The sequence below is a fragment of the Vidua macroura genome, chromosome 19 (assembly GCF_024509145.1).
Source record: "Vidua macroura isolate BioBank_ID:100142 chromosome 19, ASM2450914v1, whole genome shotgun sequence".
Taxonomy (NCBI): Eukaryota; Metazoa; Chordata; class Aves; order Passeriformes; family Viduidae; genus Vidua; species Vidua macroura.
In genome coordinates, this window is record NC_071589.1 from 12,512,579 (window position 1) to 12,538,356 (window position 25,778).

General features: G+C 58.3%; 5 protein-coding genes across 12 annotated transcripts in view; 2 read left to right on the top strand and 3 right to left on the bottom strand.

The window, feature by feature from the left end:
- The window catches only part of SLC39A11 (solute carrier family 39 member 11), a 92,226-nt gene extending 89,785 nt beyond the window's left edge, over positions 1-2,441 (bottom strand). Inside the window, exon 1 of one of the 2 annotated variants that reach the window (XM_053994926.1) lies at positions 2,355-2,441. The gene's annotated coding sequence lies outside the window, so the exon portion shown is untranslated. Of the gene's footprint in view, positions 1-2,286 lie in introns of both variants that reach the window. The other variant, XM_053994927.1, reaches the window with a different exon arrangement.
- Positions 2,441-11,368, top strand: COG1 (component of oligomeric golgi complex 1). 4 transcript variants are annotated; one of them, XM_053994917.1, is made up of 15 exons: positions 2,765-3,068; positions 3,877-4,121; positions 4,781-4,962; positions 5,251-5,421; positions 5,497-5,650; positions 5,818-6,028; positions 6,139-6,909; positions 7,130-7,276; positions 8,128-8,289; positions 8,538-8,665; positions 9,080-9,188; positions 9,672-9,781; positions 9,874-9,949; positions 10,304-10,342; positions 11,186-11,368. In XM_053994917.1, exons 1-14 carry the CDS (start codon positions 2,811-2,813, stop codon positions 10,319-10,321), a joined length of 2,742 nt encoding a protein of 913 aa, XP_053850892.1. In that variant the 5' UTR covers positions 2,765-2,810; the 3' UTR covers positions 10,322-10,342; positions 11,186-11,368. The 4 variants fall into 4 exon arrangements, with proteins under 4 accessions (XP_053850891.1, XP_053850892.1, XP_053850893.1 ...); XM_053994916.1 differs by lacking the exon at positions 10,304-10,342 and having other exon boundaries at positions 2,441-3,068; XM_053994918.1 differs by lacking the exon at positions 11,186-11,368 and having other exon boundaries at positions 10,076-10,842.
- Positions 11,369-11,862: 494 nt separating this feature from the next.
- On the bottom strand, positions 11,863-19,480 carry FAM104A (family with sequence similarity 104 member A). 2 transcript variants are annotated; one of them, XM_053994930.1, is made up of 4 exons: positions 19,331-19,480; positions 17,704-17,800; positions 13,999-14,061; positions 11,863-12,513 (listed from the first exon to the last, which is right to left on the bottom strand). In XM_053994930.1, exons 1-4 carry the CDS (start codon positions 19,375-19,377, stop codon positions 12,274-12,276), a joined length of 447 nt encoding a protein of 148 aa, XP_053850905.1. In that variant the 5' UTR covers positions 19,378-19,480; the 3' UTR covers positions 11,863-12,273. The 2 variants fall into 2 exon arrangements, with proteins under 2 accessions (XP_053850905.1, XP_053850906.1); XM_053994931.1 differs by lacking the exon at positions 13,999-14,061 and having other exon boundaries at positions 19,331-19,476.
- A 134-nt stretch (positions 19,481-19,614) lies between these two features.
- C19H17orf80 (chromosome 19 C17orf80 homolog) lies at positions 19,615-22,803 on the top strand. Of its 3 annotated transcripts, XM_053994920.1 has the most exons (4): positions 19,615-20,613; positions 20,905-21,012; positions 21,411-21,527; positions 21,985-22,803. In XM_053994920.1, the coding sequence occupies exons 1-4, from the start codon at positions 19,629-19,631 to the stop codon at positions 22,011-22,013; spliced, it is 1,239 nt and encodes a 412-aa protein (XP_053850895.1). In that variant the 5' UTR covers positions 19,615-19,628; the 3' UTR covers positions 22,014-22,803. The 3 variants fall into 3 exon arrangements, with proteins under 3 accessions (XP_053850895.1, XP_053850896.1, XP_053850897.1); XM_053994921.1 differs by lacking the exon at positions 21,411-21,527; XM_053994922.1 differs by lacking the exons at positions 20,905-21,012; positions 21,411-21,527.
- Positions 22,804-23,810: 1,007 nt separating this feature from the next.
- CPSF4L (cleavage and polyadenylation specific factor 4 like) lies at positions 23,811-25,511 on the bottom strand. The gene is made up of 5 exons (XM_053995107.1): positions 25,323-25,511; positions 24,785-24,951; positions 24,423-24,518; positions 24,184-24,277; positions 23,811-23,886 (listed from the first exon to the last, which is right to left on the bottom strand). Exons 1-5 carry the CDS (start codon positions 25,445-25,447, stop codon positions 23,811-23,813), a joined length of 558 nt encoding a protein of 185 aa, XP_053851082.1. The 5' UTR covers positions 25,448-25,511.
- Positions 25,512-25,778: the final 267 nt, after the last annotated feature.

A 25,778-nucleotide genomic window follows, 5' to 3' on the forward strand; every position in this document is an offset into this window, starting at 1 on the left:
TTCCTCCTCACTGCTGCTTCCTCCAGCGAGGCTGAGGAGTGGCTCCACAGCTCCTCTGTCCCACGGGATCGACCTGCACGGAGACACCCCTGCTGTCCCCTTCCTCAGCAGGGCTGTGGCTGGGCTGGGCATCCCCCGGTGTCCCCTCAGACCCAGCCTGGCTCTGGGCACTCTGCTGTGCTCCACAGCCAAATCCTGCTCGGGTGGGCAGGAGGGGCTGGGGCTGGACCTGGAGCATCTCTGCAGCTCCTCGTGCCGGCTCCAGCGCCGCCCTGGACTGAAATAATCTCCTCCTGAACTGCACTGCCGTGGGTGCGGGGCGTTTCCCCACCCTGCCACCGTGGGAACAGCCTTGTCTTTGTGGGACACTCCACCGAGAGGTCCCAGAACTGCCCAGGTCCCCATCCAGCCCCACCTCAGGCGAGGAGAGCTCCCAGGCTCCGATCCCACCTCAGAGCCGATTCCAAACTGCTCAGGGAGAGTCTCCATCCCCTCCCTGCTGCTGCTCCAAGGGGGGATCACCAGCGAGGCACGAGCGAAGGACGCAGCACACCCCAAAGCTGCCTTCCTACTGCCGAGTCTGGAACGGGCCCTGCTGCTCTGCCCTTCCCTGCCAGCCTCTGACACCCAGCCTGGCACCTGGCTATCCTGAGGGATTTCAGCTCCACTCCCTGCTTGCTCCAGGACCTGGACTGTGAAAAGCCAGAACAGGAGGGCCAGACTGGGAGGATCCTCCTCCAGCAGTGTCCCAGCCAGGAGGTGCTGAGGGATGCAAAGCCTGGCCACTCCCTCTATCCATCCCTCCATGGACTCCATCCACCCCTCCATCCCACCCCACGCCGTGTCAGGGAGGAGGGACGGGATGGCTGACTGTAAATATATGTAAATTGTATATACTGGATGTGCCCAGGGGGGTTTTCTGTTCACTGGCACAGCCCCACAGGGCGCCCTTGGCTCCCCCTCGCCCACCCCGGGTGCCAGGGGGTTGGTGGTGGCACCGTGCACGAGCCGGAAGGGACCACGGAGGCTGCTGCCACTCTGCCAGGTGACTTCTGCAGGGCAAGGAGGGTGAGGTGAGGTCTCTGCTCCCTGCAGAGATCCAGGGCTCCCCAGCAGCACCGTCCATGCCCCGTGTCCGTGGCTGTGCCCTGTCAGTGGATCCGTGGTGACCAGGACATGCCGAGGCCGTGTCCCTGCTCCCAGCCCTGCTTTCCTCCCTGGCAGTCGTTCCTCAGTGTCCCAGTGTGGGACTGAGCCTTCCCACAGAGAAGACTGCCACAGTCTGTGCCACGGGGAGGGAAATAAAAGAGTTTTCCTACAGTTTGTGGGTTTTTTGTGTGTGTCGGAGCTGGGGGATATGAGCCAGGCTTGGACACCTCCCTGCGAGAGCATCCCAGAACTGTTCAGGTTGGAAAACCCCTCAAAGATCACCGAGTCCAACCTTGGCACTGCCAGGGCCACCACTGACCGTGTCCCCAAGTGCCACATCCACACAGCTTTAAATCCCTCCAGGAATGGGCACACTGCACCTCCAGTGCCCGACAGCCCTTTCCATGAAGAAATTCCTCCTGATGTCCAACCTGCCCCTGCCCTGGCACTGTTCGAGGCACTTTCGTCCTGTCCCTGGGAGCAGAGTTTACCAACTCCTATAAATAAAAAAAACACTGCCCACGCAAATAAACCAAACCACTCCAAAACACCTGGGATTCTTTTTCTTCCCATCTCAATTTCCAGCACAAAGCGGGGGAGGTTACGGGATTTGAATACAACAGCCTCACAGCCGAGCCCACCTGCTCTGACACAGCAGCGTCTCCCTCAGATCCTGCCTGCCTCTGGATCTGCCTCTGCCCTGGGGATGGAAGGGACCTTAAAGCTCAGTCCCGTCCCGCCTCATCCCGGATGGATTTTGGGGGAACATCCCGGTGCTCAGAGCGGTGATTTTGGAAGCCCTGATCGAACCAAGCCCCCGCGCCCTGAGGGCGAAACCTCCCGGGGTGTGTGGGGTGACAGCGGCACCCGCAGGCCGCGGAGCCCGCCCCGTTTCCCGGGAAACGGGGAAGAAAAAGCAAACGCAATTAAATAAATAAACAAACGATAAATAAAATAAATAAAGCGGCGTTTGCTCCCCTCTGGCCGCGTCGCCGTGGGAACGCGGCTGTGCCCGGCACAAAGATGGCGGCGCTGCCATGGAAACGGCACCGGGGTGCGGCTGTGCCCGGCACAAAGATGGCGGCGGCGCTGCCGTGGCAAAAATTCACAGTTCTCAGGGGCTTAGGCCAAGCTCACCTGTAATGGGGAAGCAGGTGGGGCATGAGGCTGAGCCCTTCCCTGGAAGGGACCACGGCGCCACTGACCTGTGCTGAAGGGTGCCTTGGCTCAAAGTCACCTCTGCGCAGGCGCAGGTATCAAAACTCAGGTGCGTTCCCTGATGGAGCTCCTCGGCACCACGACGTACCAGGCTGTGCCCGGCACAAAGATGGCGGCGCTGCCATCGGCACCCGGGCCTGGATGTGCCCGGCACGAAGATGGCGCCGCCTCCGTGGCAACACAGCCGGGCGCGCCCGTGCCCGGCACAAAGATGGCGGCGCCTCCGTGGCAACACAGCCGGGCGCGCCCGTGCCCGGCACAAAGATGGCGGCGCCTCCGTGGCAACACAGCCGGGCGCGCCCGTGCCCGGCACAAAGATGGCGGCGCCGCCCAGCGGTGACGCCCGGAAGCGCCGTCCCCTTCCCGTGCCCAAGATGGCGGCGGCGGCCCCGGCGGCGCGGCCCGGGCCCGGTGCCGGTGTCGGTGCCGGTGTCGTGGCGGCGATGGCGACGCGCGGCGCCGAGGCCGAGGCGCTGTTCGAGGCGCACACGGCGGCCGAGCTGCGGGCGGTGGAGCGGCGGCTGCGCGCCGGCATCGAGCAGAAGCGGGAGGAGCTGCGGCAGATGGTGGGCGAGCGCTACCGGGACCTCATCGAGGCGGCCGACACCATCGCCGAGATGCGGCGGAGCGCCGAGCGCCTGCTGGGCGCCGTGCGGGGGCTGCAGCGCGGCGGCGCGGCCCGGCCCGGCCCCGCCGGCACGGTGAGGGGCGGCGGGCAGAGCCCCTCGTGGCCTCTTTCCCCCTTGGACCCATTCGTGTCCCCCCTCTCCATCTCCCTCCCGCTCTCGCCCCTTTCCCATCTTCTTCTCTTCCTCCCCATCCCTTCTTCTGTCCACTCATCGCCTGTTCCTGTCCCTCTTTTATCCCTGTCTATTCCCCCATCCCTTCTCTCTGTCATCCCCTATTCCTGCCCCTCTTTTATGCCCCATCCCCTCTTTCTCCCCAACCCTTCTGCCCACTCATCCCCTATTCCTGCCCCTCTTTTATCCCTGTCTATTCCCCCATCCCCTCTTTCTCCCCATCCCTTCTCTCTGCTCATCCCCTGTTTCTGCCCCTCTTATCCCCCATCTACTCCCCCATCCCTTCTCTCCATCATCCCCTGTTCCTGCCCCTCTTTTATCCCTGTCTATTCCCCCATCCCCTCTTTCTCCCCATCCCTTCTCCCCACTTATCCCCTATTCTTGCTCCTCTTTTATCCCTGTCTATTCCCTCATCCCCTCTTTCTCCCCATCCCTTCCTCCACTCATCCCCTGTTTCTGCCCCTCTTATCCCCCATCTACTCCCCCATCCCTTCTCCCCACTCATCCCCTATTCTTGCTCCTCTTTTATCCCTGTCTATTCCCCCATCCTTTCTCCCCACTCATCCCCTATTCCTGCCCCTTTTTTATCCCCCATCCCCTCTTTTTCCCCATCCCTTCTCTCTGCTCATCCCCTGTTCCTGCCCCTCTTTTATCCCCGTCTCTTCCCCCATCCCCTCGTTCTCCCCTGAGCCCCGTGTTTCCTCTCCAGGTTCGCCCAGCAGCTCAGCAGAGTTTTTACGCGGCGGCGGCACAGCTGAAGCTGCTGCTGGAGGTCCCCGAGCGGGTCTGGGGGGCGGTGGAAGGGGGTCGCTACCTGCCCGCCGCCCGGCTCCACCTGCTCGGGGCTCACCTGCGCCGGCAGCTGCAGCTGGACGCCCCCCGAGCCCGCTGCAGCCCCATCCTCGCCCGCTTCCCCATCCTGCTGCGACAAGTGGCGGCCGCCAGCCACCTCAGGTGCGCCGGGCATGGGGCTGGGTGAGGTGGGAAGGGCTGGGTGAGGCCCTGGCACAGGTTACCTTGAGAGGTTTTGGATGTCCCCATGCCTGGAAGTGTCCCAGTGCTCCATCCTGGAAGGTGGGTGAGACTCGGAGCGGCGTGGTTCAGGGGTTTGGAGCTGCCCCATCCTAAAGGTGCCTGGCAGCCCAAAGAGCTCCCTGGCAGTGGGACTCGCTCAGACACGGCCCAGGGAAGGCAGCACAGAAATCAGCTGCAGCAAAGTGGGGGAATTCAGCTGCCCCAGAGGCAGCTGCACCTGCATCCCACAGGAAAGCCCAGGGCAGGATCCTGGGCTGGGGCAGGTGCCAAGCTGGGAGCACAGTGCCCCAGGAATGCCCTGGAGAGCTGGCAGGCAGGGAAAGAGGCACGTGAGGGGATACCCCATGGCCAGCAAGCACAGCCTGGCGGCTCCATCAGCTAACAGGACAGAGGTTTAGGAAGATCCTTTCCAACCCAAACCATTCCACATTGAGCCTGGCACAAAAACCATCTCACCAGTCCTGTAATATCCAGATACGAGTGGCACAGCGTGGACAAGAGTCACTTTGGCAGCCACCACGCGAGCCCAGCTGAGCGTGTGGCTCGGGCAGTGACTCCCAGCTGCTTCCTTGTGGCAGATCCACCATCCTGCAGGAGAGCAAGGCCCTGCTGCGCTGCCCCACGGGCTCGGACCAGGCGGTGGCAGAAGCCCTGTGTGCCATCATGCTGCTGGAGGACAGCTCCCCACGCCAGGCCCTGGCTGACTTCCTGCTGGCCAGGAAACTGGCCATCCAGCAGCTGCTCAACCAGCCACACCACGGTCAGTGCCGCGGGGCTGCTGCTTGGGGAGCTCGAGCTCGGGGGGAGAGCCTGCCCTTCGCCTCCTCCTGCCCCCGGGCAATTCCCATAAATCTCCTGGTGGCAGGGACACTGCAAAAGTGCACAAAAATTCACAGTTCTCAGGGGCTTAGGCCAAGCCCACCTGTAATGGGGAAGCAGGTGGGGCATGAGGCTGAGTTCTTTGCCCTCCAGCCCTTCCCTGGAAGGGACCACGGCGCCACTGACCTGTGCTGAAGGGCTGCCTTGGCTCAAAGTCACCTCTCTGCAGGCGCAGGTATCAAAGCTCAGGTGTGTTCCCTGATGGAGCTGCTCGGCACCACGCTGTACCAGGCCCACGCTCTCTTCTACACCGTGCCCGAGGGGATGGCCCCGGAGCCAGCCCTGCCCTGTGGATTGCTCTTCTCCACCCTGGAGAGCAGCACGGGCCAGAACCCCGCAGGTGAGGCCTGCACCTGCCCAGGTGTGCAGGCGGGAGGGTGCCCCGTGCTGGGCTGATCCCTGGCTGTGATTGCAGGGAGAGGAGGGGTGCTGGAGGAGGATCTGAAGCTGAGCAGCTGGTTCAAGTACCTGCCTGAGTCCGTGGTGGAATTCCAGCCGGCCCTGCGGACCCTGGCGCACCCCATCAGCCAGGAGTACCTCAGGGAGACCCTGCAGCAGTGGATCAACATGTGAGTGGGACAGGGCAATCCCAGCCTGGCCGACTTCCTCCTCATCCCCTCGTCCTCCTCATCCTCCTCCCTGACGGAAGCAGCCAGAGGCAGCACAGCACACCCAGCAGCCGGGCACCCTGTGCCAGGGCCTCGCCCCCCTCACCAAGGTGAAACTTTGCCTGCAGGTGCAGTGATGACATCAGGACGGGGGTCAGGACCCTGCTGGTGTACGTGAAGAGCATGAAGGGGCTGGCAGGGATCCGTGATGCCGTGTGGGAGCTGTTCTCCAGCGAGTCCAGCAGCCACAACTGGGAGGCCGTGTGCCGGCGCCTGCTGGACAGGCCTGTGTCCTTCTGGGAGGAGCTGCTGCAGCAGCTCTTCCTGGACAGGCTGCAGGTGGGTGCTGCGCTGTGGGGAGCCTTGCTCTGCACCCCCAGCTCACAGTGCACTCAGGGTGTGTTTTAGTGGCACACTGAAATTGTTTTTTTTTCCTCGTTCCGTTGCAGACGCTGACCAAAGAAGGCTTCGACTCCATCTCCAGCAGCTCCAAGCAGCTGCTGGCTGTAGCCTTGCAGGAGCTGGAAGTGAAAGCTGGCAGCGGTGCCCTGAGCAAGCAGATCCAGCTGGAACACAACGTGGCCCTGTTCCTGTGGTCGGAGAGCCCCGGGGACCTGCCCGGGGACGCGGCGTGGGTCAGCGTGGGGCAGCGCGGGCCCTTCGCCAGGAGCGGGCTGGCCATGAAGGCACAGGCGCTCACTCCGTGCGTGCAGAGCTTCTGCTCCACGCTGGACTCCAAGCTGAAGGCCAGGCTGGAGGATGTCCTGTCCTACCTCCCCGGGGACGACTCTGTCCCCAAGGAGCCCGCGGCGCCACCGCGCTCCGCCTTCGACCGCTTCGCCGACGCCGGCACCGTGCAGGGGCTGCTCCGCGACCGCTGCGTCGCCTGCGTCCGGCACCTCCTGGGCTGCGTCCAGGAGCAGCTCCAGAGTGCCCAGAGCCAGCTGGATCCCCCTGGGGACGCCAGGCTCAACGCCGTGCTCTTCATGGCCAGGCTGTGCCAGGCCCTGCCCGAGCTGTGCCCTCACCTGCAGCGCTGTGTGCTGGGCCAGGCGGGCGGCGCGGAGTCGGCGCCCAAGGAGCCGCGCTCTGCCAAGAAGCTGGGCAAGGGCAAAGCCCAGGAAGTGCCCCCCGAGCTGGCCAAGTGGCAGGAGGTGAAGGCAGAGCTCCTGCAGCAAAGCCTGGTGGCCTATCAGCTCTGGAGCTCGGCTGTCACCAAAGTAAGGAGCAGTTTCCCTCCTCAGAGATGGTTTTGGGGAGGGTTCCCTCGCTGGGGCTGCCCAGAGCTCCCTGTGCTGCTGGCCGGTCAGGGAGGGGTGGCTCCATGCCTTGGTGTCCCTGAGGTTCACTTTGGGAGGTGCAGGGGTGCAGCAGTCACAGGCAGGGTGGGCTGGCTGGCCTTGGCCCTGCTAGGAGTGTCCTTTCACTGTTGTGCTCCAGGGCCTGGTGCAGTGCTTCACCCACACGTTGCTGCTCGACACGGCTGGCTCTGTCCTGGCCACGGCCACCAACTGGGACGAGATCGAAATCCAGGAGGAAACTGAGTCTGGGAGCAGCGTGACGTCCAAGATCCGGCTGCCTGTGCAGGTATGAGGAGCAGCCTGTGGGAGCAGCCCGGCACTGCTGCCAGAACCACTCGCTGAGCTGCTGGGGAGGGTGTTTGGTGTCAGGAGCAGAGGACAGACACGCTCTGGTGCTCTTTGAGTTACTCACCTCGTGAGGACAGAGGTCAGAGGAAGGAAATAGGTCATTGTCACTGTTTATCTCTGTGTGAGCAAGGTTGGCCCAGATCCTGTAAAGCTGAGCCAGAGGAGCACTTAGGCCTGGTTTAGACACAGAGGTCCCAGGAGAGAGGTTCCATGGAAGTTGGATGCACTGAAGGACAGGGCTGCAACAGTGGGACTGTGGAATCCTAAGGGAACTGAGACGTGTGGCTTCCCAAGGGTGTGGTGGTGGCACAGGAAGGACGTCACAGGGACAGAGCAGGTGACAGGGGGCGGAGGGCCAGGCCTGGAGTGAGTTCTGTGTTTGCAGAGCACGGGAGGGGCTGGACAGGGAAATGCAGTGAGCCTTATGCAGTGAATTCTCTTATCTGAGGGGAAAAGCAGCTGGGTGGGAATTCAGGAGGCCCAGGAGATGAGGGAGGAACAGCCCCAGGGAGTGGGTGGGCAGAGCAGGGTCTGTGCTGACAGAAGATGCACCAGCAGTTCTCTTCTCACTCAGTGTCTGGTAGAGTCTTCTGGGAACTTTGGGAGGTGCTGTAACCCAAAATCTGGGGGTGTCAGTACCCCAGACCCTGTGAGATGCCTGAGCCAAGCTGAGGGGCAGAGCTTTGTGGCTGCTGAGGAAGTGGGACACTCCCAGCAGCCATCTGAAGGGATGTGGAAGGGAACGGAGTTTACAGAGCAACTGCAAATAAACTCTGTCCTCCCGCCCAGCCCTCGTGGCACGTGCAGTGCCTCCTGTTCAGCCTGTGCCAGGAGGTGAACAGGGTTGGGGGGCACACCCTGCCCAAGGTCACCCTGCAGGAGCTGCTGAGGAGCTGCATGGCAGAGGTGCTCGCTGCCTATGGGAAGCTGGTGGAGCAGAAGCAGGAGAAGGTACCTGGGTGTGGGATGGGAGCGTGCCTGGGAATGCAGGGACACATCCAGCTCCTGGAACAGAAAATGCCTGTCCTGACAGCTGGAAAAGGGGACACCCTTACACTCGCCCTGCCTTGCCCACAGCTGAGGCAGACACCAGATTTCACACTCTGGTTGTGCCTTGGGGTTGGTGTTGTCAAATATTGCCCCTTGGGCAGCCTCCCCTGGGCCAGGAGGAGCCCCATTCCTGCCTGTCCCGTTTGCAGAGGCCGGACAGCTTCCCCCTGACCCAGAGCAGGGCTCTGCAGTTACTCTACGACCTGAGGTACCTCAGCATCATCCTGACAGCCAAGAGTGAGGACTCAAAACCCAGCAGGATCAAGCAGGACTCCGGGTATGGCACATTCTGGGGTTCACATCGTCCAGCAATGCTTTGGGGAGCCCCAAAACAGTGCAAGCTCCAAGCTCTGACACTGCTCAAACACTGAGCTCATCCTCAAAACACAGGAGGGGTGGGGTTCTGTGGCCATGGGCTGGTCCCCCTCCTTGTGTCCATAGAATCCCCTCAGAGGGTGCCCCTGGACAGAGCAGTTGAGCTTCCAGCCGAGAGTTAAAGCCTTGGGGGTACCACGGGGAGCAGGTTCCTGCTGCTGGGGTTGTGTAAGAGCTGGAAACCCTTGGGGCAGCTGCTGTTCTGCTGAGTAATTCCCGTTGTGCTCAGTCACCCCAGACAGGAAATCCCTGGCTGCTTCAGAGCTGGCATCACCAGGATGTCAGCCCTGACAGGAGCCCTCTGCTCTGCCTGCAGGATTGAGAAGGTCATCGACTTCCTGGAGGGACACATCGATCCCTTCGACCTGGATGTGTTCACCCCACACCTGAACAGCAACCTGAACCGCCTGGTGCAGAGAACCTCGGTAGGGAGCAGGGAAACTGCAGAGTGCCTCCAGCAGGGCAGCTGGGCTGGCTTTAAACTGCTTAATGCCTCAAGATAAGCACTGGCACTTGCTTGGGAAGGGGAAGAATGTTCAGTGCCAGCTGAAGATAAGAGGAGCTGGCTGAGCAGGCTGCACAGCCCGGCGTGTGGGGCTGGCTGAACTTTATCTAACAGGATTCACCAGAGCCTGTGCAACACTAATGGGGTTAAGTAGTGCTGAAACAGGTCTGGGACTGAGCTGTGGGAATAATTAAACACCAGAGTTAAGAGGGGGAAGGGAGACACTTGGGTGTTCACACTCAGTGGGTGATGGTGTGACAGTGGACTTAGCACGTGGTGTGGGGTCAGCTCTGCAGGAACCCCAAATCCAGGAAGCTCTGGTGCTTTCCAGCTTCTCTTCCCCAAATCCTGGTGCCTTCCAGCTTCTCTTCCCCAAATCCAAGCATCTCCTGCTGCCTTCCAGGTTCTCTTTGGCCTGCTGACTGGGACAGAGAACCAGTACACGAGCAGGGCCGGCGCGCTGAGCTCGCAGGAGCTCCACAACATCCTGCCCTTAGCATCCAGCCAGATCAGGTGAGGCACCCAGCTCTTCCAGGCATTCTGCTGCCTCTGGGAAGCTGCTCTGGAATCACTGCTTCCCACATTTCTTTCTTCCATTTCTTAAGGTTTGGACTTTTGCCACTGAGCATGTCGAGCTCACGGAAGAGCAAGTCCACTGCCAGGAGCACAGAAAGAGTCCAGGTTGGTGTTTGAACTGAGCTGTAAAAATAGGAATATTTTCCCAGTATTCACTGTCCCCCTGACACTGGAGTTTGTAGGCAAAGAAGAAAGTAGCCAAACATTATTTCACCTGATTTTTATTTGCAGTAAAATGAATCATTACGGCAGCACAGCAGGGGATGGGGTGGATTTCTCCAGGACCCTCCAAAACCCCACCCACCCTTTGCCCCTGTGGTTTTGGGGCCACTGCTCTGTGGCAGGCTGCAGAGGCAGTGGGGGTTTACATGGATGAGGGCAATGCATCAAAGACAACTCATCAAGGAGGGCTGCAAGAAAGGCTGAGGGACAGGAGCTAATGCTTGAACTCCTTTGCAGTGGGATGCTGCCCTGTAACCCCTGAGGAGGCCTGGCCAGGTACCCCAGCTGTGTGAGGAGTGTCCTGCTGCTCCCCTGGTGCTGAGCTGCAGCAGCCAATCTTTCTGTTGCTCCATTTCCCCCAGTTTAGAACAGCTGCTTAGATGGAGCTCTGTGTGCTGGGTGAGAGCCAAGGAACACCTCACTGCTGTGGGAAGCAGCAATTTATGTTTCCTTTACCTATTACCAACCCAATCTATCCGTGGTGGTCTTGGCAACTGGGACAAGTTGTTGAGTTGACAAGAGCCAAGACAAATAAAGGCCTGGTTTTACCAGTGTCACTTGAGATGATGTTCAATTTGCAACTCTCCTTCTCCATTTCTTGGAGCCCAGCAGAAGGGGTGTTTAAAAGCCCAGAACTTCCCAGCAAAGGTACTCCTTACCTCTCACAGCTCAGCTGGACTAGAGCATAGGAGTGTGCAGTGATGTCTGGCTCGTTCTGTCACTGCTGTGCTCAGCACACCCGTGTCCTGTGCTAGCCACACTTGCCAGGATCCCTGACAGACGCTTGCTCCTTCTTCAATGCTAAAACTCTTCTGGAGAGGTTAAAATCCACAGTTCTCCAAGAACAGCTCCTGCAAGGGCACCAGCTGTGCTCCTACCACGCTGTGCTCCCTTGCTCTGAGAGCAGCAGCCCCTGCCCTGCTGCTCAGAGGGTTTTGATGAGCGCTCAGGGGTTTTATCTGCCAAGTGCCTGTCGCTACCAGCAGCGAGGTGTGTGGCTGTCACTAACCCAGCAGTGACACCGCTCTGGGTGTCAGCACTCCAGCCCCGCGTTGCTGAGGGGACAGAGGGAGCCCCGGGGGTGCTGTGAGAGTCAGAGTCACTTTTGTCTTCCCAAAGGGACCGGCTGCAGCTGCTGTGCTGCCCAGGGAGGACGAGGCGGCACGGCCGGGCTCCCTGTTCCGGCAGCTCATCACCGACGACGAGGACACGGTGGCACCGTCCCTCTTCAAGCTGGGCTGGCTCTCAGGCATGACCAAGTGAGGCAGCAACCAATAAAACTGCTCTGGGTGTTTGTCTTCACGGAGATCTCTCTGTCTGTCCCCTTGGTGACACCTCTGGGATTGTCAGTGCTTCCCATCCTCAGGCAGAGCAGGGCGTGTCACGGGAGCCAGGCACAGCTTGGAGTGTCCTTGTCCCCTGGCTGCTGGAACAGAGGTGGAGCTGCTCTTTCGCCTCCTAGCCTTACATTGTTAAAGTCAAATTAAAGGAAAAAAAAAAAAAAAAAAGCCAAAACAACCTACACACTAACAGAAAAGATTTCACAGCTGGAAAGGGGTGCTGGAGCAGGGTAGGACACCTGTGTCCTCCAGGCACCACCACCCTGCTCTGAGTGGCCCCTGCAGCACCTGCCCGACCTGTCCTAGCTCTAATTTCACATTTCCCTTCCAGTCCTGCAGCAGTGAAGCTCATGAGAGAAGACTCATCACCCTGAGCTGGGCTCACAGGCCTAAGGACCTGCACTCGCTGCTCCTATTCTCACTAACTCTGAATGCTCAAAAAATTATGTTGCCAAATCATTTTTTAACTAGTTTATTGAAATTAAAAAAAGACTTATAAAACTGAAGAGGAACGCTTAAGAGAACTTTACAGAAAGCAACAACTTGCTAACAAACAGATTAGGCAGTCGATTGGAATTGGACAGTTTGCAATCCTATAACACACATGTGGACTCCTCAGTCTCCTCTTGCCACATACTTTAGAACCACCCCAAAAAGAATCCTATAAAAATTGCTTCAAAGCCCCTTTTGCATTGCAATAGTGCAGCAAACCACAAGTAAACAATCTCCTGTTAACCTGTTATTTCAAATATAGACTGAAAAGGCAACAGGCAATTTTGTGCAATTCCATTTTAACAAACTTTGAAGTTGAAATATCAAATCTACACAGTGCTGTCCCTTCACAGAAGGCAGGGAGCTGCTGGGTCATCATGTAGGGAGGCGTCCCCGGCTCTGTAGGCTGTGGAAGTGGGCTTCCTTCAGGATCTGGTTGATGTGGAAGTAAGGACCTTGGCTTAGTGCAGACTGCTCATGGAAGGGCTGGGAGGAGACAGGGCTGGATCCTGCAATCCTGGGGTTGAGGCTGGACTCTGCTCTGTCGGGGCTGTTGATGCTGCTGCTGCTACAGCTGCTGCTGCTGCTGCTGCTCCCGCTGTCACTGCTGGAGGACTGGGACACACAGAGGGTGAACAGCAACATCAGACACTTCTTCCTCACCCCACAGAAGCAAGCCTTTAGGATAAATCCCTCCCTTCCACATTTCCAGCCCGATGGACTGAATAAATCCACCCTGGCACGGAGAGGTTGTTGTTGCCCACACCAGTGTCACAGAGCTGAAGGGACAAGCCTTCACCCGGGGTTCAGTGACCTCCAGGGTGTTGGATTTCAATCCTCCCCAGTTAAACCCTTCAGCTCTGCCCCCAACCCCACGTTTGCACTAGTGAAGTTTGCTGGGGCGATCCGAGAATTGGAAAATAAAGAACATTCCCAGGAGCTGCGGTGTCAGTGCAGGCAGGGCAGGGTTGGCACTTCTGCTCTAGCAGAGGTTTGAGGGAAGCACCATGCAAAGCACTTTCCTAAAAGGCAATCCTAAAGTGACATCTGAAGCATCCAAAGCAAGAGGCTGTGAGAAACAAATGCACACAACACCCGGTTTAAGTCTTTGAACACCCCCTCAAGTACTCTTCTCCCAGTTAAGCGCTGCATGGCAGCCTTAACTGGGAGTGTTCCATAGCAATTCCTCACCAATTCACTTGACATGGCAGGGAAAGAGCAACAGGAACCGAGGAATTCCTCATGCAGGAAAAAAGAACTCAGCATTTGACTGGGATAAGAGGCCAGGGCTCATTTGCCAGCATTTAGGACAACCACATTTCATGGGAATGGCTGGAAGAGCATTTGCCATCATCATAAGGGATTCAAAGACATAAAACACCATTTTAAGGGCTGCTAAGGAAAGGTTCCATTAGTTCCAGTTTTAGTTTGTGTGATCTGCTGGTCAGGACCTGCAAATATTTGGGTGAGTCAATCAGCAAGTGGCTACTCTGCCACCCCATAAATGATTCATAAAAGCAGACAGAGTAAGTGACAGCAGCTAAAAAAAAAAAAAAAAAAGAAATCGATATTTTTGTAAGGATTAAGCCACAGAAGTCACAGCTTTGTGACCACATCAGAAGAGGACAAATTTCACGAAATCCTCAGGGATTTACCAGTCAGCACCACTTCCAGAAGGGCCTCACCTGGAGTAAATCGGGAATGGTGCAAACTGCACCCAGCAGCGTGTGCAGAGCACTGTGGATGTTTGGGTGGAACACAACCCTCCCCTCCCCCGGCCCTGATCCACCATCGATCCTGACCATCCAACCCTGACAAACCCCTTTGTTTCCCTAAGCACCACAAACGCTTCAGCTCTGTGGGGAGCACAGCAAGCCAAGCCAAGGGCCCCGGGGCTGCGAGGAGAGAGAAACACACAGCGGGGTCATTGCCAGGGGAGCACAGATGGAACCACGGGAGCAACCAGCTCCTCTTCCTACATCTTAGAGAGGGAGAGAGCCCCGGCAGGACAGGGAGGAGCTGCGGTGGAGCTGGGCAGAGCAGCACAAAGAGGCACACGCCATGCTGAGGGGGTCACGGCAGCCTCGGAGAGAAACCCACCGCACAGGACACTTTGTTTCCTTTTAGTCTGCGCTCCTTAGTGAGCTTCGTTACAGCCACCTTCTGCAAATCAAGGTAAAAATCCAAATGAGAACCTGGCCCCGCTTGCTGCTCCCGTTTCACGTCTCAACAAAGGTTTTCCAGCTGTTAGTAGTGATTATTTTGTGCATCTCAAAGCTGGCAGTGTGTCCTGGGACGTGCTTCTGACACCTCAGGCTGGTGACAGACGGGGTTTGTCAGACCCTCTTTATTTCCAGTTCTCTAAGGCAAAGATTCACTAGCACTGGCACCCCTTCATCATTGCCCACATCACACGGAACACCTACCGTGTCCCCAGGCTGTGGTGCACATTCTGTAACGCATTTGGACTACAATCAGACAAAAAAAAAGAACCCTTAAAGTCAGCGAGTCAGCAAGACAGGCATCAACAAAGCTTTACAGGGGCAAAGGAAAGCAGCCCAGAGATGTTTAGGAATATTTTAGCTATCAAAAGGGCATCTTCAAGGTTTACTGGGCTCGTTAACCCTTAACATCACACTTCAAGTTTTAAAACAAACAAATGCCCTGTTAAATGTGCAGATCTGGGACAATCCCTCGGGACAGGAACTGGAGAAAGAGCCACTCAGCCCCTGCTGCCCTCAAGGTTTTCCAAGAGGAGTTTAACAAAGCCACGATCTGGTTTTAGCTAGAACTGAAGAGCAGCCCTTCCCTGGATAGTGGGGGACAAGAAATTTGATTTGGTCTCTGCCAAGAACCCGGTGGTGATTTAATCCTGGCCAGAACAAAGAGGAACTATGAGAAACTGGGGTTTGCAGAAGTTGTTCAGGAAGGAAAGGGTCAGCCAGAACACTCAGACTCGCTTCCTTCCCTGGAAAAACCAGAGCAAAGGGTTTGCATTGGTGACTCCCCAGGCTGCAGAGCACAGCTGGGAACCTCAGCATTCCCGAGAGTGGGATCCCCTTGGAGGATCCACTACAACTTCTCCTGCCTTGATGTGGGGACAAGCAATGCATTTCTAACCAAATACAGGGCAAACAACACAGCTGAGCTCCTGGAAAAGGGAGGACAGGCTGAACAGGAAGCAAAATTCCATGGCAAAGGCTGTGCCTCGCTAATGTTTAACCCTGGCTGCAGCTCCAGCCCCGTGGCTGAGCCTGGCCATGGACTGAGCCCAGGCCAGAGGTTTGTCACCCTCAGGGTGGCTGTGCCCTGCGAGTGGCTTCTCCAGGAGCACCAGGAATGGCACATCCTCACAGCAAGTGGCCAAAAAGCAGCACTGATGGAGATTGAAGAGACTCTGTTTCCATCCTGTGAAAGTCAGAAGTCAGGGGTGCTGCCTGTCCTGGGTGAAAGGACAATCCAGAGGGAGAAAACAGCAAATCCGTTGGAATTGGATGTGATTTGGATGAGCAGTGGGACTCAAAGTCAGGGACTGAGGGATAACATCACAGAACAGCCCAGGTTTGAACTGCCACCAAGGAAAATCCTCCCTTCACCTCATTCTCCAGAGCAAAACGTGCAAGACAAAAAAAAAAATGGGAAGAGATCCTGGCAAAAAACACTGCTTGATTGCCATCCTGAGGCTGTGCTCTCAAAGAGGCCTCGTTCTGCAAGAGGGAACAGTCAGTTTGAACCAAAACAGGCCAGAGGAATCAGGACTTTGGGTAATGTTTCACAAAAAGCAGGTGTGCGACGCCCGGCGATGAAAAGCGACTCTCACGTGCACTTGGAAGTCACAAATTGCTCCCACTCCCCCTTTCCCAGGCAATATCCCAAAACAAGTGGGGATTTTTAAGCAGCAAGAGGTGTCTTTGCACGCAGCAGTGTATCAGGAAGCTAAATCCAAGCGTTGCAAACTGGCTGAGACTTTCCAAGCGGCACCGATCGGAAGCAGTCGTGCACAACGAGCACAAGGATTTCTCCCTTTGGCACAGGAAGTCCTTAACCAAATGTTGGAATAATACAGATTTAATCTCGTGGCTTGAATTTCTGGGCATGCTCAGTTGAGGGATCCGACAAGAAAACAAGCCAAAAAAACAAAAAAGAAAAAGCCCCATTCATCAGGGGAAAACATTGGGAATTCTGTTCCCCGGAGAACGGGGCCGTGCTGTTTGAGAAGCTGTGTCCACACTCCTGAGCAGTGAGAGCTCCTCCCTGCCTCACAGCAGGGTTTAAAGTGTTAAAACCAGATCTTACCAGGCAAGTGCATGCAAGAAGCAGAGTCTCTGTTAGGCTGAGCAGTGACCTTGCCCTGGGTCAGCCATGCCCGTGCTGCTCCCTCGCAGGAAAGCAGGCCAGGGTTGATGTCACCCCTCCTGTGTGGCCACTGCCAGTCCTGCTTTTAGTGCCTCTGCCCAAACACCAGGTGTTTACACCACAAGCAAAGGTGCTTCTGCCACTCACCATCAGGGGGTTTTCCTGATATCCTTAATTTCATTAACTCCTACTTCAATCCCTTGTTCCACACTAAATCCGTCCTCCTCCCGCCACAAGGCTGCTTTAGCCTTTAACTACTCTACACACACGGAGGGCTCTGACCTGTTGGACAAGTGATCAGTGTCAGACTGCAGCAAACCAGGGCTGCTGCTCCCCAGCACACCCCAAAATGCAAAGTGTCCCTCCTGAGAACACAGCAGCAGTTCTCATCCCAGAGGATTCCTTCGTGACGGACAGCAGCTCTTAAAGCATCCCCAGCAGTGTCCCGTCACGTCACCTACTTGTCCAGGCTAAGAGAGAGCCTCCCTCACAACAGGAATGTGGAAATATCCATCTGAAACCATTTCCAGATTATAAAAGAGCTCCAAGTTACACAGCAACTAAATGTTCTCTGCGAAGCACAATTAACAGTTGAATAATTGAGTTAATTCCGTAATAATTCAGATTGTAATTGCTCATTACGATCTGCCTTCAAAGTGAGGAGGCTTTAAAAAACCAAGGATATTTCCAAAACCTTCAAAGAAATTAATTTCGTTAACTTCAGAGTAGGAGCCTCTGCTCTGTACCCTCTTTTCCATGAATATTTTACAACACAAGGACGTTGCTCACAGTGAATTTTCAGGTGATTCACTCAGGTGACATCTCAGAAAACCTGGCAGCAGTTAGGAAATCAGCAATTTTTTTTTTTTTTTAAGAAATGAAATCTCAAATTGCACAGAGAGAACAGCTGTCTGGTGAGGGGTATGAAAACAAGAGAGTTTATCCCACATCCAGCAAAGAAATCATGGAAAATACGAGCAAAAAACAAGTTTTGAGTTTGTTTTAGCTGTGAACAAGACTTGCTTAAACTGAGCAGCTCCATCAGAGCATTTTATTCCACATCAGATAAGGCCTGCCTGGAATGTGTTTTGTCTTTCTCCCAGAAATAATCACCTCAGTGTGGGGAAAGGCAAAGTTGATGGTCAGGCAGAGTGAGCACAGGGACACATTTCCCCTCAGCAGCCCCTCAGCTCTGGGCACAGCTCAGCCCACACAGCAAAACCAAAAAGCAGGAAATTATTTCCCTGGGTGCTGTGAGGCAGGATTTGATGTTTCTTCCCAGAAATATTCAGGCCAGGGATAAGCAGGCTGATTTCCAAACTGATTTCAATCTCCGATGTCACCGAGTCAAAGCTCACGACCTCAAACACAAAGCTATGAAATAAAAATGAAAAAAATAAAATTGCACAGGACATTCCAACTGCATGGGTTGGCCTGGGAAGGTCTCACCTCAGTGTCCCACGAGTCCTGGAGGACAGTGCTCCTGCTGCTACGTTTGGTCTGGGGAACGTGGCCATCATCTTCGTTGCCATTCCTCCTCCTCTTCCTGCAGGGCAAAAGAAATTATAAACTCACTGATCTACCTTCTGCTTCGTCCTCTGAAGGCACCCAAAAAAGGCAGGGACACCTGAGAAGTTAGTGCAGGATGCCTCCAGCCCCCTGAGGTGCTGGGGGCTCCCATATTCCCCTTTTTAGCTGCAGCCTGAGGGCACAGAGAGAAGCATCTTGCTCCTCACAAGATGTTTCCTGCCAGTATAAGGGACGTGGATTAAAACCATCCTTCTAAACAAACTCATTTAACAACTGCCAGCCTTGCAGATGTAAAAATAATCCCTGGCTTCATAGTGACACCTGACAGGCTGGGGACAGCCCAGCCAATCTCCAATTATTCACCTGCTCAGGCCACCTCACAATGACTCGTTAGTCTCTCCACTCTGACGGTGTTTGGAGTTGAGTCACGTCCCAAAACAATCACATTTCCCACGTGGAAGTAAGGTTCTGTCAGGACACACCTCGTGGAAAACAAACTCTTCCCTGTTTTCTGATGTGTTTGCCACCTTGCACTGTCTGGCACGGTGGGTACAAGTTTTACCCTAATTTTAATCCAAATCTTTGCAGGCATCGAGGCCAAGCAGAGTTCGGAGGAGGATAATGGGGTGGGGGCGGTGCTCATGTTCCCAAATTCGAGGAGATAAAGGGAAGACCTCAAAGACCAGGCTGGACAGGACCTGGAACAGCCTGGCACAGTGGGAGGTGTCCCTGCCCGTGGCAGGGGGTGGCACTGGATGAGACTGAAGGTCACTTCCAACCCGAGCCACTGCGTGGTTCCGTGACACCAACACAGCAGCTGCTCCCCAGCAGCATCCCAGAATTCCTACACCGACATCAAACGATTCCTCCCCGCCCTACAAACACGACAAGTCACAGCCAGGATCTCAGCAGCCTCCAAAAAAAACACGCCATGGAGCTGTTTTGGTGCGCCTAAAATTAATCCGTGCTCGAATGAGTCAAAACAGACTGGAGGGAGGTATTTATAACTGGCTCCTTTCTGTGCAGCAGCCTCAGCTGCCGGGGTTTGGCCCACGCCTACAGCCCGGAGCTGCCTCCCTGCTCCTGGGATCGCAGGCACCGAGCGCTGTCCGTCTGTCCGGGAACACCGGGCAAGGGATGTTCCTCCCTTCCCCCCACCTCTGGAGCCTTCCTTTCCTCAACAGTGACCTCGACAGCTCGGACGGGGCTCGGGGCTACCCTGGGCTTGTGGAAGGCGTCCCGTGCCCGTGGCAGGGACGGGATTTACGGTCCCTTCCACCGCGTTCCCTGAGTGCGCCATCCCCCGCTGCCTCCCAGCTCCCACCCGCCCCGCCATCCCCCTGCTCCTGAAACATCCTCCCCCAGCCCGCCGAGCATCTCCCCCGAACCCTGCGCATCCCCCACGTCCCTTCGCCCTGCGGAGCGCCCGCAGCCCGGGGGCCGCCCTCCCCTTCCCTTCCCCACCGTCCCCGCGCGGCCGAGCCCCCTCTCCCCTCAGCCCGGCCCCCTCCCTTCCCCCGCTTCAGGCCGCGCTGCCCTCGCCCACCTCTGTCTCGCTCCCCGCTCGCTCGGCAGCGGCTGCCGGCAGCTCATGGCGGGCGGAGGGGCCGGAGGCGGCGGGGAGGCCGCGGTGCGGGGCGGAGGCCGCGGTGCGGGGCGGAGGCCGCGGTGAGGGGCGGCAGCGCGGCCCGGCCCTGCCCGGCCCCGACCGCCGCTTCCGCCGCCGCCGCCTCGCCCCCGTGACGTCACGGCGCGCGGCGGCGGCTGCGCCGTTGTGACGTCGCGGCGCACGCCGCGAGCGGCGGCGTTGTGACGTCACCCGGGGGGGGGAAGTACCGGCGGTGATGGCGGCGGCCGGGCCGGAGCTGTGCCCGCACTGCCGGCGGCCCTTCAAGCGGCTCCGCGCGCACCTCCCGCACTGCAAGGCCGCGCCGGCAGCACCGCGAGCGAGCCCCCAGCCCTCCGCCGTCACCGGCGGCGGCCCGGCGCCGAGCCCAGCCCCGGCTGCCCGCCCGGCCCCCGGGAGCGGCTCCCGCGCCGTGCGGGACGTGGCCCGGAGCCTGGATCTGCGCCCCGAGGAGGTGGAGGACGTGCCCAAGAAGCTGCAGAAGGGGGTGAAGGTGGTGATCGAGAAGCACCGAGCCCGGGTGGTCAGGGAGAAGGAGCCGCGGAGCGGGGCGGGAGCGGCGCGGGGCCGCGGGGAAGGGACGGAGCCCGGCCCCGCTCCCGCCCCGCAGCGCCGCAAAACTGCCCCGAAATCCAAGGGCAGGGAGACTCGGAGCCGGGGAGCCGTGGGGAACGGGACTGGGAGCTCCGAGGGAGAAAAGAGCGGTTTAAAGGCAGCAAAGACACTTCAAGAGCCCGCTGGGAGCAGAGACAGCCCCGGTGACCTCGTCCGGCGGGAGGGAAGAGACAAATGCAGGGCAGGAGGGCAGCGGGTGCACCTGGAAGTTGGGGCGGGATCTGAACCCCCCGCGGGCGCTTGGCATCCCGGGATCCTCCATCCGTCACCGGCGGAGGCGCTCGGAGGTGGCGGCCAGGGGACATCCAGAAAGGAGCTCAGCCTGCAGGGGCCGCGGGCCGGCGGCGAGCGAGTGCCCGAGCCCCTCCCGAGCCTGGCTCTGCTCCACACTCTGCCCAAAACCCAGCCCACCTCCTCACGGCAGGCCCCTGGCAGCAGCGCCAGGGCCGGCGCCGCGGGCTTGGAGTGGTTTCCAGACTTGTATCCTGACTGGGAAGGGCTGAGGATTTTTCCAGGGAAGCGTTTCCACGAGGATGTGAGGATCGCGGCGGAGACGCCCAAGGGTGGTCTGGCACGGGGGCAGCAAGGTAACGAAAATCTCCGTGCTGGGATGGCAGCTGGAATGGGAGAGGAGGGGTAGGGAATGCTGGGCTTGCCCAGGGAAGGATCCAGGAGAATCCAAGGAGGTTTAACTGCGCCTCCTCCAGCCTGCAAAGTCAATGGGCGATGTGGTTATGGAGTCTTGGGCTGATGCAGCCCAAACTTTGTGGGAGAGGCGATTCCCGGTCCCTTTCCAAGCCCAAATTCCACATCCCATCCCAGCTCCCTGCTCCCCTGGCAGCACAGAGCCCGCGCTGTGAGCGCCTGTCACCCTGCAGGTCCCCTCTGGGAGAGGCCCCTGATGGAGGTGAGGCTGGGCGAGCTGCACACCTGGATCAGCACCTGCAACTTCTCTCCCCAGGGGCTGCTGGCAGCAGTGCAGAGAGGTGAGAATTCCTGGCTTTTGGGGCAGGTCCGTCCCCACCTCCCTGATTTACTTTGCTGGGCCAGCCTGGATCTTTACAAAGCACAAGTCATGGAGTGATGGAAGGGTCTGGGAAGGACCATAAAGACGTCCCCACTGTCCCAGCTGGCTCCAAACTCCATCCAGCCTGGCCTTGGGCACTGCCAGGGATCCAGGGGCAGCCACAGCTGCTCTGGGCACCCTGTGCCAGGGCCTGCCCTCCCTTACAAGGAACAATTCCTTCCCATCCATCATCCCAACATCTCGTCTATCCCTGGGATAAACAAATATCCCCAACATTTTAGCTCTGTGAAGTTGCAGGGAAGCAGCGAATTCCCAGCACCAGCCCATGATTTATCCCTCTCCTTTCTCTCCCAACAGCCTGGAGCAGTTATTGTGCCAAATACATCCACGTGAAGCAGGGGGGACCTGCTGGAATCTCCATGCTCCTGGCTGGGTACTGCCTGCTCAGCTATGGCTGGAACTATCAGCACCTCAGTAAGATTTCCTATTTCAGGAGTTCTTCCTTCTGCAGCACTTGGAAAGCCTGTTTAACATTCCTGTTAATTAAAGCCCTGGAATAATTGAAATAATTAAATTACTCAAACACTCCCCATTTAAGACTTAACACCAGAGCTCAGAGAGCAGGATTCTCTAGGTGGGCAGAGGAATTTGGTGAATAAAAGTGCTGATAGCAGTTGCTGACTCACAGCTTCTCCCTGGAGAGCACCGGGATTGTCAGGAGCACTTTGGAAAGCCCACACAGGGCAGAGGGAGGAGATGTTCCAACAGGAGCTGCGTTTCCTGACAGCTGACAAGGGATCTGCTGGTGTTTGGGTGGTTCCCCCTGGCAGCACACAAACACAGAAGCTGCAGTCGGGCTCCTCACCCCAGCTGGAGCCCCCAGACAGATCCCTGTGCTGACACTGGAATGATTTTCTCCCTGTTCTTCCAGAGCGGCACCGCTGGCGAAAATACCACTGAAGGAGCTGGAGCAGCACCCAGGGAACAGCCACAGCTCCTGGGGAGGCAGCAGAGCACCCAGGACCAGGATCCCAGCAGGAATTCCCAGCAGCAGGGGCCTGGCTGGGGCTGGAGCTGAGGAGGAGCCCCTTTGCAGGTCAGCTTGTGTAGCAGAGAGGTGACAGCCTGTGGCCACCCCTCCTGGTCAGGCAGCTTTTAGTAGTGAAATGAGAAAGCATTAGAGGCACCCTGAGAGATCTGTGGGGGCAGGAGAGCTCCTGGAGGCTGCAGAGTCCCAGATCCCTTGTTTGGGACAGGGGACAGCACCGTGACCTGAGCTGTCATTAGAGATGATTTGACAATTCTGCTGTAGCTGTGTGGACTTCAACCCCAAGAACCATTCCCTTTAAATTCAGAGCTCTGCCTGGCCTGACCCAGTTTGTACTCACCCCTTGTACTGGTGGGACTGGCCAGGACCTGTGTGGAGGCACTGGAGCAGCAGCTCAGACCACAGCACCCTAATTCTGGGGAAGAAAAATCCGTGGGCTGAGCTGTTGTGCCCAAAGGGCAAACTCGTGCCTGCAGCAGGCAGACCAGGACAGCCAGCAGTGCTAGTTGGAGCCTGCCATTCCCAGACATGTCTGGGAAAGGGTTGCTCACATTGCAGGCACGAAGGACAAAAAAAAAACCCGAGAATTAAAAGTCTGAGCTCTTTATTCTGCAGAGTGCAGTAGTGCTGTGACAGAGGTGTTGCACCAAAAAGTCTCTCACCAGCAATAAAAACCTGTGTGGATTTTCCTTTCCTGCTAGGGTTGTGATCTGAAACGTGGTGCTTCGTGCCCCCTCCCCAAGGGATGAACACATCCTCACCCCCGTGCCCATTCCTGCACCCCTCCAAACCTTGGGAATGCTGCTGCTGCCCCGGCCTGCCCGCAGCCAGCAGTGCCAGGGGGAGCAGCCAGCTGTGGCAAGTCCCGATTTTCATTGCATGAAGTGATTTCTGTGCTGCCTGTGCCAGCTGTGAGCTGGTGCTGGGCAGACCCTGCTGGCTTTCCTAGCCCAGGGGCCGCCCCGGTGCCGTGTCCGTGGTGTCCCGTGGTGTCCTCCTCCTCCCCTGAGCCGTGTGGCAGCCCTGGAGTCACTTTCCCAGCAGCATTTCCAGTGGAGTCCTCCCTCTCTGGCTGGCACAGGGACTGGCTGATCCACTCTGGGGGCACAGGGAATGGGTTTGTGCTGGATCAGCCCCTGCCACGTCCCCACACGTTCGTTTTGACCCCGTTTGCAAAGGAATGGGATCATGGGAACAGCACCAACAGTTCCAACTACACCAAACCTATGGATTTGTTGTTCCCAGGGTTCTCACCACTGAAATCCCTTCCTCTGCTGGTTCCCACCCCAGCTCCAAGGGGACAGGGCCAAATAGCAGAAGGAAAAGACACATTTCCAGTCAAAGAGGCTGTTTTGGGAGCACTCTGGGAATCCCCACAGCACCTGCTGCCCCTCACCCTCCCTCCAAGGTGAGACCGCTGCTCCCAGCCCTCCCATTCCCCAAAATCTCTCACCTTGGAGCAGGTGCCTCCTTCCAGCAGGCTCTGTGGGCTTGGGGGGCAGCCACTGGTGTCCCACAGATGAGCTGCCAGGTGCTGGGTGCCACGTGGAGGTGGCTCCTTGGGTGGCACGTGCTCACCTCCCCTCTCCTCTGCAGCAGCCAGACCCCGCTGTACCAGCCCCCATGGACATCCAGCTTCCTGGGGGAAAGGGGGCAGGAGGGGGCAGTTGGCAGCTGCTGCCCCACAGGAGCTGGGGGCAGCTGGGGCATCACCCCCGTGGGCACAGGGACAACAGCTTCACCTTGGATGGGTCTGTGCTGCTCGTCATCAGCCCGGCCTTGAGGCTGGAGGGGACACAGAGGACAGGCAGTTACTGCCTGGGGTGCCCCCAGACCCTCCTGAGGCCCCCACAGCCCCTCAGGGATGTTCTGGAGCTGGTACAGGCAGCTCTGTGGGGACCAGGGCTGTCCCCTGCCCACCCACCACTGTCCCTGCTGCCAGCAGCACAGCTTGGGTGTGGGGCTCGGTTAATTCCGACCCTTTGTGCCCTTGTCCCTGACCCTGCAAGGGCCACAGCCACCTCAGAGAGGGCATTTCCCCCCAAATAACCACATTCCAAGCCCCCCCCGCCCAGTACATACTGCACGAATTTGCACTTGGGTCCCTCCGGGCAGAAGCCCACCAGGTAGTTGGCACACATCACCCTCCTCGTGTGCTTGTACTTGCACAGGGGACCTGCCAGGCAGAGGGGACACTCACAGGGACACGCCAGCACCCCGGCACGGTGGGAGCTCTGCTCTCCCTGCAGCCCCGAGCCCAAATCCCCACCGGGCCGTGGGCACCGGCCCCATCCCCGCTGGGCACCCCCTGCCCCGCTCACCGTGCCGGCAGAAGCCACGGTTGTACCAGGGACAGCCCACGGTGCTGGCGGTGGCACCGACGTGCAGGAAGGGACAGTCCTTGTTGCTGCACTCACCTGCGGGAGCAAGGCGTGGGACATTCGGGACAGCGCTCACTCGCAGCGGGAATCGCTCCAGGATGGGCTGGATGAAGGGAATTGGGGTGCCCTGGGAACGGCCAGGTTTGGCTGGGGGTGGGGACAGTGACCCTGGCTGCGTGACAGTGACAGTGGCACTTCTTCCCGCAGTCAGGAGGTGGCATCAGCCGCTCGCTCGAGGCCAGCCCCGAGGGATGAGAGAGGGGTGGGAAGAGACTCCCTGGGATGCCCAGCCCCGCACCTACCGAACTTGGAGTAGAAATAGCACTCGGGCATCCTGGTGGCATCGTAGTCGTGCAGGAAGTCGCAGCCCTCGCCCCTCCTGCAGAGCCCTCGCAGCCAATGCTTGCACACCGCGGGCTTGGCCCCGCCGTGCCGGGGGTGGCCCTGCACACCTGGGACAGCCCTGTCACTGCCAGCCTGTCCCACTGCCCCAGCCCCGGGGGTGGCCCTGCACAGCTGGGACAGCCCTGTCACTGCCAGCCTGTCCCACTGCCCCAGCCCTGCCTCAACCACAGCCCCGGGGGTGGCCCTGCACACCTGGGACAGCCCTGTCACTGCCAGCCTGTCCCACTGCCCCAGCCCCAGGGTGGGGAGGGCTTCACCTTCTACCCCCAATCCTGGGATTTCAGGGACATTGGGGACCCTGGCAGCTCCCCAACAGCTTTGCATCCCTGAGGGAGCAATGCCCAGAGCCAGGACAAAAACCACCCAGGTGTTGCAGGAGGGCAGCAAGAGGAGAAGCCCAAAAGCTCCTGCAGCACTGCCACACTCCAAAAACGCCACAGTCCTGTCCCCAACTTACTGTCCATCCCCGGGAAGGGCAGGGGCTGAGCTCCGAGCCCCTCCACATCAGCCTCCGAGTCAAACCTGATCTTCTCCACGCCAGCCACCAGCTCCTGCATCATCCCTGCTGCGGGAAGAGCCCGCTCCAGCCCAGCAGGGGAAGGGGAAGAGGCAAGGGAAGAGGCAGGGGCGCTCCCCAAGAGAAACACAGCTCTCCAAAGGGAGCACCACGCTCTGGAGGTCCCTGCAGCCACCCTGGGCCCCAGCAGAACCCTCCTCTTCCTCCTCCTCCTCCCCAGGCAGAGCAGAACCAGCCCAGGCAACTCTGGAGTGCTGCATTTAGAGGGGGGGAGTTGCCCACATCTGATCCCAATTTGCAGCCCTGATTGCCTGGTGCCGCAGCTGGGGAGCTCAGCCCCAGGCCCCAGCCAGCCCCTCTCAGCCTCCCCCCTC

Bases quoted from the DNA above. Each gene is read 5' to 3' on its own strand.
- COG1 (XM_053994916.1), top strand. From the start codon at position 2,526: ATGGCGCCGCCTCCGTGGCAACACAGCCGGGCGCGCCCGTGCCCGGCA. The intron at 5,422-5,496 runs GTGAGGCCTGCA...CTGTGATTGCAG, and splicing joins CACGGGCCAGAACCCCGCAG to GGAGAGGAGGGGTGCTGGAG. The intron at 5,651-5,817 runs GTGAGTGGGACA...CTTTGCCTGCAG, and splicing joins CTGCAGCAGTGGATCAACAT to GTGCAGTGATGACATCAGGA.
- FAM104A (XM_053994930.1), bottom strand. From the start codon at position 19,377: ATGAGCTGCCGGCAGCCGCTGCCGAGCGAGCGGGGAGCGAGACAGAG. The intron at 14,062-17,703 runs GTGAGACCTTCC...CTTGATTTGCAG, and splicing joins AGGACTCGTGGGACACTGAG to AAGGTGGCTGTAACGAAGCT. The intron at 12,514-13,998 runs GTGGGTTTCTCT...TGTGTGTCCCAG, and splicing joins GAAACAAAGTGTCCTGTGCG to TCCTCCAGCAGTGACAGCGG.
- C19H17orf80 (XM_053994920.1), top strand. From the start codon at position 19,629: ATGGCGGCGGCCGGGCCGGAGCTGTGCCCGCACTGCCGGCGGCCCTTC. The intron at 21,013-21,410 runs GTGAGAATTCCT...CTCTCCCAACAG, and splicing joins GCTGGCAGCAGTGCAGAGAG to CCTGGAGCAGTTATTGTGCC. The intron at 21,528-21,984 runs GTAAGATTTCCT...CTGTTCTTCCAG, and splicing joins CTGGAACTATCAGCACCTCA to AGCGGCACCGCTGGCGAAAA.
- CPSF4L (XM_053995107.1), bottom strand. From the start codon at position 25,447: ATGATGCAGGAGCTGGTGGCTGGCGTGGAGAAGATCAGGTTTGACTCG. The intron at 24,278-24,422 runs GTGAGCGGGGCA...TCTGCCTGGCAG, and splicing joins CCGTGGCTTCTGCCGGCACG to GTCCCCTGTGCAAGTACAAG. The intron at 23,887-24,183 runs GTATGTACTGGG...TGTCCCCTCCAG, and splicing joins CCCAAGTGCAAATTCGTGCA to CCTCAAGGCCGGGCTGATGA.